The sequence below is a fragment of the Saccoglossus kowalevskii genome, chromosome 1 (genome assembly GCF_978046115.1).
Source record: "Saccoglossus kowalevskii chromosome 1, keSacKowa6.1, whole genome shotgun sequence".
In the NCBI taxonomy this organism is placed as follows: domain Eukaryota; kingdom Metazoa; phylum Hemichordata; class Enteropneusta; family Harrimaniidae; genus Saccoglossus; species Saccoglossus kowalevskii.
In genome coordinates, this window is record NC_140641.1 from 28,177,069 (window position 1) to 28,189,928 (window position 12,860).

General features: G+C 35.1%; 1 protein-coding gene across 1 annotated transcript; it reads right to left on the bottom strand.

Moving 5' to 3' along the window:
* Nucleotides 1-1,202: 1,202 nt before the first annotated feature.
* LOC100378957 (arylsulfatase I-like) lies at nt 1,203-8,027 on the bottom strand. The gene is made up of 15 exons (XM_002733349.4): nt 7,783-8,027; nt 7,194-7,305; nt 6,653-6,704; nt 6,305-6,408; nt 6,087-6,193; nt 5,935-5,999; nt 5,468-5,569; nt 5,201-5,264; nt 4,923-5,020; nt 4,217-4,359; nt 3,789-3,847; nt 3,417-3,531; nt 2,226-2,269; nt 1,812-1,937; nt 1,203-1,625 (listed from the first exon to the last, which is right to left on the bottom strand). The coding sequence occupies exons 1-15, from the start codon at nt 7,910-7,912 to the stop codon at nt 1,450-1,452; spliced, it is 1,497 nt and encodes a 498-aa protein (XP_002733395.1). The 5' UTR covers nt 7,913-8,027; the 3' UTR covers nt 1,203-1,449.
* Nucleotides 8,028-12,860: the final 4,833 nt, after the last annotated feature.

Consider the following 12,860-nt stretch of genomic DNA (forward strand, 5'->3'; position numbering starts at 1 on the left):
ATTGAAATACTGAAGAGTGCTTGTTTCAGAGACACATTTTGGAATGTGTTTTCACTAATAACGTGGTTATAAAACACTACTATCAACACACACTATCGGCAACCGAAATACTTTTTTTGGAATGTGTTCAAGGGCAACATCTATCAAATGAATCAGTAATCGTAACATAAAATAAACAAATCACATAATCAAGTAAATATTTATTACTGAATACATAAACAGTAAAAAGACAAACAGCAACTATAAAAAGCAATACCCAATAATTGTTAATTAATTCATTATCATTTCTGGCAATGCGATATTTGAATCAGAAATAAGTGATGTGAAATATTATTTTGAGTTGTATTTTTGATATTTCGAAATAATAGTATTATTAGAGATTTAGAGGGGTTCGTTTAAATTATATATAAATTCGCACTGGGGTGTAGTAATCACCATGTTAGATGAAATTCAAAATCAAGGCCCCGCCAATAGAATAATATATATGAAGAAAACGAATCTATTAGTCTTACGAACTTGTGTTTTACATAAACATGTATAGTTGGGTGTTTTAGGTTAAACTTTACATGTGTGCTTGTTTTCTGAAGTATTTAAAAATAAACGTTTTGAAGAAAATTATTTTAGTTACTTTCATATTCACAAATGTATCATTGGTGCATTTGCCTTCTGAAGTGCTTCAAAGTTTTCGAGAAGAATCTTTAAAACACATGTTAGGAAGGTCTGATGTGTTTCGAACCGTCACCACTGTTCACGAATTGCAGAGTATCAAATCCATTGTGCCACAAGTTACTGCAAATTGACAAGAGAACTATACCTTGGCGAAGATGCATTTATAATATATTTGTATATATAACTTTTAATGTGTATACCAGATATCGTACACGTGTACAATAAATATCACTAATTTCCATATTACTCAAATTAACAGATACCCTGTTATAAGTTGATAGCAAGTCCTGTTCATTTATTCGTCTCTCGGTGTAAATTATTAAAAAGAGGATTTGCAGATGTCGTCACAAAAACAGAATGGTCACCGAAATAATTTCACTCATATGCCACCAAAAACAGTGCATTGCATAAACGCCGGTGTGAATATAAAACAAACAATAATGTATTAAAAATCTCTGTTGTTATCTCATTGAAAGAACTCAAATGCCATGTTGCCAGTTGAATTGGTGATTGCAGTACCACACAGGACGTTCGCAACTATTGGTTTCTTCCCTTTGCTATGTATAACTATTTAAACAATACGACATTTACAAAAAACGAAATTACTTTTAGAAATTGCGAAAGAGAAATATACAACAGAGTAAAATTCCATCGTCACTGTGAAATATATAAGTTTAAAAATAAGTGAAAGTTGACTTGTTCTCATCTTAAAAAGAAACGCATCTTCGAATTTTTGAGATACATGTCAACATAACGTCATTCTATCACATTTACGTCGATCTAACACCATCCTGGAGACCAAGCTCCTCCAAATTTACGGGGATCGGACCCTTTTGGGTCTGGGGCGGGTCTTATAGCAGGCACCAACTTTTGTTTCAGTTCTTCCAGCCTAGCGGATAGCTCGGCGACTTTTTCCGGCATTTGCTCGGCTAGGTTGTTACGCTCAGTGGGATCAGCTATAAATAAATTCACAGTTATAAAGTAAAACGATTCGTCAATGCATTAATTCAAAAACAAATTTCCCGCTGAAGTAAATGCCAATGGAATCGCATGCATATTTAGATTAGGAACAAACACTCTGCCGGGAATACTACGACTTTTGGAGCAATGTGATCTTAAGACCTCCGTTTGTTCTAGCGTACCTTTTATATTGAACAAATACGTGTCGTTGTCTTTAGACAATCTCCCATCCAATAGTCCCTCGTATTCATTCATGGGCAAAATTTCTTCCCATACGCCATCTATAGTCGGTGCGGGAATCCATCCATCTGTAAATATATACAGTGTAATCACACACTCTAAACTCACTCTGAATTCCGATGCCTATTTTTTTGGCTGTTGTTGAGTAGACATATTGAGGAAATGAAGTATGAAGCACCTGGTTGGTAGCTAAGACACCTATTGTATTATGCCATTGTTAGTCTGACGACTGTTGTCTTAAGCTGTCGTAGGGATAGTGCATATTGTCTTAGTCCGTTTCTAGGATAGCATCAAATCTCTGACTGACACATATACAAGTGTAGAATATAATAGCGATTAAAAACATCATTACTCACCGGGATGACCTGCTTTACCAACGATCAGTTTATAATCACCAACTCTGTAAACACAAACACACATGTGGCTGTCATGCAAACATAAAACTCATTTACACAGAGTCACATAAGAAAGTGAGTTGGATTAGACATTACTTGTCACATTTTCTTAAAGCTCGATAGGTGAGTAAACTAAAAGCGCCTCCACAGTTGTTTACATGCATCGTTATTTTAACCATAGGGTGTCTACAAATGGAAAATATTGCACTACAACCACTGGTGTTAGCGTATTATCAGGTAGTTAGAATCACTAGTATGTGTGAAGAGAGGAGTTATGTTATTGTTTTTTTGTTATATTTAGAGTTGGCTTCAACTTCGCAACTCTACCACAAGCAGAACATAATAAAATAATTTAAAAAGCAGAACATAATTTAAAAATATCAAAAATCGCATGACTGAAATTGTTAAAAACGGTCTTTCCCATACCCGGAATAATAAAAAGCGAAATTGGCCGTCGGGCCATCTCTTCGACAAACACTGACATGGCGTATGCACTACCGCATTCGCCTAAGCTTTCAGATGATGTATATGTTGTTAAAGTAACATGTTTAGTAACTTTTAGAGACTGCTTGAGTCACAGATAATTTTTAAACACGTTCTACCCCTGTTGATGTCTTAAATTGTCTATGTTTCGTAAATCAGTACTTAAGAAAGTTTCAAACTTAAATATTTATTAGACTTTGTTTTGACATTTCCACAATACAATCCAGTGTAATATTATGGTTTGTTCTCAGACAATGATGCCACAAACTTGTGTATGTTTAATTACGTTTGACGTTGACATATTGCTACAAGAATACAAAACACATTATAAACTCTCACATAAACAGACTGACTACTGTTTCGTAAAATGTTATTAATAGTAAATTATATAGATATTCCGGCTTATAAATTATGCGTCCGGCAAAAAAGCATTTGTGCACTTTTCAAAATAAATTCAGCGCGTTTTAGTATGTCCAACTTTTAGTAGAGGCCCCGCAAGTGCCCACGAACCCGGATCTATATCTTAACTGGAATGTTTTGTCATTTTGGCTTAATCATTTTGTAGTTTGTAGATGAATCTATAAAAAAACTGATTTTAATGAAAATACACGCCACATTATTATAAATAGGTATTTATTCATACTACAAACTACAATTAACGATCGATACCTGATAGCAGCTCCAGTTGGTTCTATTTCATCAATATTATAAATAAACTCCTTGCGAGGCGACGGGTATCCTTTATTAAGCGTGTCCCAAACATTCAAACCATCCATGTCCGAATCTATGAATACAATGTTATTATGATATATACAATATACCAATACAAATATATAACACGAATTGGCACTTTCGGCAGTTTCGCAAGGTTTCAAAATAAACATAAACTGATCAATTTACATAATAATAATTGCTTGACCGAAAATAAAAATATAACAAAATAAATTAATACCGGATGTTTTGCCTAGAATGACAGAATAAATGGCACAAATCACCTTAAGTTCGAAATCTAACATGAAATGCAATACTGTATCACATTACCTGCCTTGCCGCCTGCGATGTGTAATAATGTGGGATACCAATCGGTCACGTGCATCATTCTGCGGAAAAATTTACACCAGAGCATGACATGACGCAGCATAGATGCGGTGTAGTTTCGTTGTTTGATTCCCATGTTGATGATGAATACATTAGATTATGATTTATCCAAAACAATAATGAATAATGAAAAACACTAATACACATACGATACATTATGTTAGTACCACAACGATTAGCCCAAATGGGCATTAGAATAGTGAATTTGACGCAAACCTTAACAACACAAGCATTCACATATTTCATTATACCATTGACTGAACGAGTGTAGTTTCCCACAAATCATATTCATAGCGCAATATTAATTCAATTAAAATTATGCAATAGTATCTGACTGAATCGAAAACTAAAATACCGAACGTTGTACTCACTCATTATTGACGTATCCTTTCTTTTCTAGCATTTTACCATGGACGAACCCCACTCCCCTCGTACCACCCTCCCATAATGTCAGCTTAGATCCACGCAATGGCCAGTTATTGCCTGCATTATTTGGATTTGCTGGACCACCATTCTGTGAACGTAAATGTGAAAACATCTTATACTACGAGAAAAGTGGGTGTGGACAGAGAATTCACCACAGTTGGTAGGATCAAACTAATGAAAATTTCAAAAAACAAACAAACATTTATCACTAGCGTAATAAGACTATATATCAAACATGTTACAGTTTAGCGGTACATATAAATGTATTAATAGTATGCCATTGTTTAAGTATTACTATTCATAATGCAATTCGATTGCGCCAATCGCAGCAACCTGTGATTGAATGACAGCATATCACAGCGCACGCGCAACTGCGTAGCCCTGTCAATTACTGCGGAGTCATGCCAACAAATGAAATATATGTTGTGCATGACTAAAACAACGTTTCCAATTTACGATAAATCAGAATTGATAAGAATTCTTATCAGGCATATTCGATGCGTCTTCGAAAATGTAACAACGGTTGATTCCGTGCAAAACACACATCAACGAGACAAACACAGATAATAAAATGACTAAGGCTGGTTTACGGTACTTTCTGCGACGACATGGGATACCGAACAATTGGTGGGTAAGATTTCATTCACTTACGTCTGTTGTAAACACAAGTAGTGTATTGTCCCACAGTTCATAGCGTTCTAACGCGGCAATTACAACTTTAACAGCGTCGTCCATAGCAGTCACCATAGCTGATAAGTCAATGAAATAAGACGACTGAACATAATACAACACGTAATGATAAATGGTGTCTATACCTTAACACAACTACAGTTATTACTTAAATATGTAAAATAGCGATTGGAAATTCTTAATGATTGTATTACTGATTATGCACCAAATGAATAATACGTAAAGTACCAGACACTTACCGGACTTGATTCTCCTGTTGGTGTCATGTATAAACGTATACATATCTAAATATTTCTGTGGGGCCTGAAAATGAGAGATAATTTGTGACATGCAAAAAACACGTGATAACACTTTCTAATCTCTAGTGCCGACAGAACGCTAACTGGAACGACCGATCTGCCGTTCGATACATTACATGTATGTAACGACTCATGGTTTTGCGGATATCATTATATTGGCATTGTGAATATTAATAAAATGATATTTTTGAATAATTTTCAACTAACCTCAATTACTCCATGGACGCTTTGAAACGGCAGATACATGTACATTGGAGTACTTTTATTATGAGTTGCGATATATTCGGTCGCCTTCTCGGCATACATGTACTGGAAAGGAAAGACGCTCCTTGTAGTTAAATAAACACGGAGTAGGGGCTCACTGACGGGGAGGGAGCCTGGGAAGCCTGGGCGGGACACACTTGGGAAAGGACCTTTACAGATGGGAGCATCTATGCGTCCGAATGGTAGTCCCAATTTGTGCAATTCTGAGTACGAAATAATGATTTTTGCCAGAAAACAACATAAGTACTCTTATTACAAGCGTGAATTAGGATGAAGTCAATGTGAAATTGTATCTGCAAACTTTACGGTACACTATGGATGATTTACGCGTAAGACATATCTCGTGATCAGAATTAGTGTGTTTGACACCTCAACGGTAATGGGGTATAGTATGCACAAACTATATCTACCGTTGAGTAAGTTCCGTTTTTGGACCAATCAACTTCTTTCCCGTTTCTCAAATCGAGATATTTACCTGCAATAAGAGAAATACATAAGAAAGTGGGCAATCTGATAAATGTTTTCAGTCACAGTAAATACAGCTGATAAAATTGACACTTACTAGTTGTGTGATTGAAGTAATCTTCAGCTGCGTTATAAAAGCCGTAGAAATGGTCAAACCCTCGGTAGGTCGGCGTGTACTCCCACTTACAGAACCCCAAATGCCACCTTAAATCAATGCAATAAAAAAACGTTTATCAGTATCATTGTCTGCTTAATGAAGGAATCCACCAAATAAGTGTGCCTTGTAGGAATGAATGAGTGAAAAGAAAAACTCACTTTCCAAGCATGTACGTTGTATATCCATGTTCTTTCATTCGTTGTGGTATCAACGTGAAATTAAGCGGCAATCCTGCCGGTTCCGCGTGGTCCAATACCTTGTGCTAAAATATACCAGACAAAATGACCTCAACTCTTTACGTCAGTAACTAATGACAATCAAACGAAAATGGCTAGAATCTATTTCAGTTTCATCATTACTGCACATTTAGTTCATCCTGTCGATATTTTTGTAACTTTCTTCTGTTACTTCCCAGTCTATATGTGTGAATAATGAGTATTAATACGACTAAATAACATAACTGTAAAGAACGGACATATATCACAGTAGACGAGTTTCGTAATTACCTGAAGACCAACTCGATATGCATAGTATCCACTCATTAATGACGCTCTGTCTCTAAAATATTAAACGGAACTTTAATTAAGCACCCAGAGAATATCACTGCGACTAAAATATGTTTATGGAAGTTTATGAACGCGTGAATGGTACTTTCTTCTGGTAGTATAATAAATGCAACTAATTTACCATTATTAACTATATAGGGCGGCCATCATGAATCCTCACTGAACACAACAAAAACACAAGCTGTGAGATTCAGATTACTGCAAAACTGCTAAAAATTAGGCTAAATCTTTCAACAAAATTCAACCGAACTCGGCCTTCGTAAAAAACATTATATACATCCAGACGTGTCTTTATCCCAAAAATTTACAACACTTTCACAGAATATTTGTCAGCGAAATACCAAAAAATCCAGTAAGCATGCGTTTCCGAATTACCTGTAGTATAGATGATTTAAAGCTCACGTGCACTAGAATTTTAATTATTTCAAAATGAAATATGTCATTGCACACATGTATAATCGTATTTGAATAGCAAACTCACGGGGTGCACATTGGAAGCACGTACGACTGGTTGAGAATCACGCCCTCTCTCGCCAATTTATCGAGAGTCGGTGTAAAAATACTGGGGTTGTTGTAGCCGATATCATTCCAACCTACGAGAGGATAGAAACAAACACACGAACTATTAGCACATTATACTCAGAAGTCGAAGTTGGTCATTACAAGGATATACAATATATTATTTCAAAGGGAAACTATGAATATTTCTTACAAGAAATACCAAAACATTTACCATGCGTCAACAAACATATTTTAGGGGGCGTGGTTCATACAAATGGGCCTAGGGCCCCACTATCTGAACAATAGATTTAGTTCCCCCGTCGCACTGTATTTCATTGAAGTTGTTTTTGTCACCTTGGGGAGACAGTACGATGGATAAGTAGCATTCGCCATTCCGACGTTTGTTGATGTAGTGCTGTGACTTTATGTTGTCTTATTCGTAAAATCACACACTTAGTTTGAATCTCAGCGTTTGAATCTTACGATGGTGACGAACCTGAGCAAACTGTTATTTAAACCTGAGCGATAATAGTTAACTGAATAAAATGTCATTGAACTTTGAGGCTTACCCAGATCGTCGGCTACTATGAACACTACATGAGGCTTCCGGGAACCACTGCAGATCACCAAACTCATTGACGCAAGGACTACCAAGGCAAAGGCCAACATACTTTGTGAACGTGTATTATACATCACCATTGCTAGCTGATAGGACGAAGTCTATATGGCATATGCTGCTCTCTCACTAAACTGTCACAGTCTTGTGATTTTTGATAGAATTAAAATGCTTTATTCTAATATAATGGTGTTTCACCTGAATCGCACAGCTGTCACGTGAAGCACTGTCACGTGATTGACCACTTGTTGATTCTTTTCGTGTTTATGTTATTGTCACTAACTATGAGTCATGTCCTTGACACTTATATTACCTCTGTCTACAGTACAAATAGTTTGTGAGCAATATCGCGACACAGCTGTCACTCAAGGGAAGATCACGCTTTAACCAAAGTTAGGTTCGATAGCTATTCCCTTCGCGGTTACACCGCTATTCGTACAGTTATATAAATTGACCCGAGATGAAATCAAGACTGATTGCAGGGTCGCTAGGTATAAAGATGAGCGGCAATAGCGCATTTGCTGGGAAAACTGTCTACAACTTTTTGAAGTATTCTATTACGCAGGGGTTAGTATGGGATGGCGCGCACACATAATTGAATTGATTTGAGCAAGTAAATAAGAGAAACAACAACTATAAAGGTTATCTAAACTGTAATCAAAGAAAGCTTAGAAAGAACTCCCATGTGCTGAGAGTATTGAAGACACATTAAATATAATTTGAAATTACTTAGCTTAAAACTAATTATGCAAATCAGAAAATTAATATGAACAGATTTGAGTCTAAAACTAATGAGGTCTGCGCAATGTAACAGAAATCTATGTACCAAGTTTAATTGAAATGTGATTAGAACCAAACAATTATGAATTATTACGCTAATTAGGAAATTAATATGAACAGATTTTTACCCCAAACTAATTAGGTTTGTTCATTGTCCTAGAGCATCTTTGTACTAAGCTTCATTGAAATGGAATAATTAGTACTTTAGATATCAGTGTGAAAGCTTAAATTTGGTTAATTATGCAAATTAGGTAATTAATATGTACAGATTTTAACCCACAATTATCCAGGTCTGTCTATTGTCCTACAGCATCCATGTACAAACATTCATTGATATGTGATGATTAGTACCTGAGATATCAGTGTGAAAGTTGGAAATTGGTTAATTATGCAAATTAGGTGATTAATATGCACAGATATTTACCGATAACTAATTGGGTCTCTGCATAATTCTAGATTCATTGAAATGTGATGATTAGTACTTTAGATATCAGTAGAAAAGCTGAAAATTAATTATGCAAATTAGGTGATTAATATGCACAAATATTTATCCGAAACAATCAATCTCTGCATAGTCCTTCAGTATGTAAGTACCACGTTTCATTGAAATGTAATGCTCACTACATATATCAAAAGCTGAAAATTAATTAATTATGCAAATTAGGTAATTATATGTACTGACATTACCATATAAACTATCAGGTCTGTGCAGTGTCATATGACATCTATGTACCAAGTTTCATTGAAATGTAATGATTAGTACTTGAGATATCAGTGGAAAAACCGAAAATTGACTAATCATTATGCAAATTAGGTAATTAGTATCCACGGATTATTACCAAAAACTAATCGAAACCTAGCATTAGTTCAGAGCATCTATGTACCAAGTTTCATCAAAATCCAATGAGTGGTTGTTTATATATCAGTGGAAAAGTCATGGAACCACTAAAAAATAGCTAATTATCATGCAAATTAGGTAATTAATATGCACGGATTTTTACCAAAAACTAATCAAATATGCGCATATATTCAGAGCATCTATGTACCAAGTTTTATCAAAATCCAATGAGTGGTTCTTTAGATATCAGTGGAACTGTCATAGAACAGCTAAAAATTAGCTAATTATCATGCAAATTAGGTAATTAACGAGCATAGATTTTTACCAAAGCCTAATCAAATCTGTGTTTAAAATTGTGTTTACCTTAGAACTGATAACTTGTTTACACGGAATGTGATACTGAAAATTAAATACAGGGATTCAATGACTTTAACAATATGTCAACAACACACAAAGCTATGACCCCACCATCGAAAACTCGCTTGACCTACACTCAGTTATTTTAATATTATTTTAGTATTTTTCTCCGGGAATAAGAGAGGTACTGAAAGCTACAGTACACTAGCGCTAATATTGAGTACAAGAGTGTTTATGGAGCATAAAAGAAGGTCATTGAAATCGACACATTGTCTAAGGTGCATGTCTATGTCATAACACAACAGTTTAAAAAGTAATAAAGTATGTTTGGCGATTTGGGAAAAAACAAACATTCTACAGGCTCAAAATGTCTCCGCATTTTGAATTAACACTTTAAAGAAACTGATATGCACTGGTAAACCACTATGTATATTTGTTTTCTATAAAAAAACACACCATTATTTCAACAAAAGTTATGGAATCCTTAATAATATAATATAATAATAACTGATAATATTCCCATGACAATCGACCATATTCAATCGACCCCCCAAAACAATGTTGGAAAATAAAATTTTGAATATATTTCTTTAATTTTAATATATTTATTTAAAAAATGGTATAATCCGACAATAAACTAGTTTGAAGTTTTAAATCAAATCACGAAAACAAAACATTATGTGTGTTGCCCAAGTTTGAATGAAATCAAGTCAGGCATGACTGGAAGAGGGTTAAGACAATTTCAATGTATTTGTTGGTGTTTTTGGTGACAAAATAGACCATTAATTGGGCCTGACTGGTGATTAATTGATTGATTTTCATTTGAGACTATTGCTATTTCTATGATGTAGAGTAAGTAGTATGTCGTCCCATATAAACCGCACAATATAAAACATATCTAAATTAATATTATTATTAACACAAAGTCCAACCGTAAAAATCAAAGTAATTGCGTTTGCATACTACAACCCCATAGAGCAGTGCATGTATAAGTATGTTTTTTCATTTCGATTTACTTCTCTATTGGTGATATATATATTATCTACGCACGATTTCATTATGCGTCCCAAAACCACTGTTTGATTTCCCATAGGAAACAACGCTAAAATTTGTTGAACATAACTAGTTTAAAATATATATCTTGAGCCAAATTGTCTTTCAATAACAATGATCTTTCAGTTCAAAACTGTGTTTTTTGGTCAAAATAACAGATTCCAAGATCTGAAACACACATCTTGATTACACAGAATTAAATCCGACCTGAATGATACCAAACCCAAGAAAGTAATATGAGATTTTCAGAAAATATATCTCGTCAATGTGAGCGGAGTTCATTAGTAGCCTCCTTCCAATAAAAACTTATATAGTATTTCCCCACCCCCCAACAACACTGTCTGCCAATTGTTGATAGAACGGTCGTTTAACATGAATCATAACACTGAACAAATAGTTGATGCGACACATTGGTGATTTCTAATTTATTACTATTGCTATTTCATTATATTCAATGTTATGTACTTGACAAACAAATCGATTGTATTCAAATGATGTCAGTATAATCCTCGTACCAGCTGTGACTTTGTTGACACATTGTGTACGTACATGATTTGCATACGATCACACTAATTTATAGCAATGCACCCGCTATAGTGTAAAATACTGACCACTATATGGTGCTAAACACGTGGCCCGATGTAACCACCCAATGCGCTTGTTGTTATTTTTCATCACCACCAAATAAATAAGCATTTTGTTTTAAATTTCTGATAATATGAAAATCAACATTTATCATATGCATCACGCAGTATCAGTGACATAAATCCGGGTAATATTTCCCTTATAACGCGCCATGAGCGGCAAACCTGATGTTAGCCGACATGCACAAGAACATTTCCTCGTCATCATACGACTGCGTGGAGCATCGGGAGAGCGCCATCAGTGGAAACATTCGGAGATGACTTTGTTTGCCACCTGTAAGATTCTCTATGAATGTAGTCTCGCTACTACAACCACTCTAGACAATCAGAGTGAAATGCAAGTGAAAAAGGACGCATAAAATGTATATCATTCTATTTAATATCATTAATTTATTGTTTTGGAATGCAAATACAGTATGTCCTATTCGTTTTTACTTGTTCCCAAACATCGCTTGGAATACATAATTCACGAACTGCGTGAGATTACGTAAACTCAAATTCAATAATTACTGAATATTACTGTAATATTCATAACATATATCACGAATGAGTGAGCATGGTATGCATCTGTTTAATAACGGGCCGAGAAACATTTCCTCTTCCAAACACCAGTACACCCACCCGTTGAATCTAATCCACCTGTTCAGATTATATATGGCGTGACTTTCTAAATACTATTCTGTTCCAACGCCAACCTTGAACGCATTTCGTTTGTTGTAACACCACAGGGAGCCCGAGAACTGATACCTCCACCCCATACGCTTAGTCTAGACGTACAGTTTATTATAGTTCCTGGGATTCCTGTGTCTAGATATGCAAGCTCTAAACCAATCCATTTCTTAACAAAGTTTCTTGCCTGCTTAGAAAGTTAGCGGAACGAGGCGAAGACCTTTAAAGGGGAAGAAAATACAGTGATTTTACTGCTTGTACAGCATTATATATGAGACACTACCTTAAAGAGTTTGACTTGTAAATATTATTGGGTTGAAACTGTGCAGGCAAAACTATATGTCAATGCATGCAGCCATTTATGAGGCTTTCTCAGTTTAGACTGTGAGGGAGTGACGTAATTAAGTTTTAACACATTTAGTAACCTAGGGAGTTCTTATAACCATTCTATGTCAGCATGCGGATAGCGCGAATACAAAATAGGTTATACTGTAAAAACAATATTTTCAACATTGAAAATAATTTCCATATGTAGAGAATGGTTTTAACTGGGGTACAAGCGATTTATTCTAGGAATTCAGAATTAGCAATTAGTAAAACTAGCAAAATCGTTACCTATATTATGGATAACCGATTGCGTGTTTCGCCGTGAATATCAACTTTATGATTTAGAAGAGCTTTTGTCTATGA

Excerpts from the sequence above, each read along its gene's own strand:
- LOC100378957 (XM_002733349.4), bottom strand. The coding sequence starts at position 7,912 with ATGGTGATGTATAATACACGTTCACAAAGTATGTTGGCCTTTGCCTTG. Across the intron at positions 6,409-6,652 it reads CATATCGAGTTGGTCTTCAG|CACAAGGTATTGGACCACGC; the intron begins GTAATTACGAAA and ends GGTATATTTTAG. Across the intron at positions 3,532-3,788 it reads CATCGCAGGCGGCAAGGCAG|ATTCGGACATGGATGGTTTG; the intron begins GTAATGTGATAC and ends TTGTATTCATAG.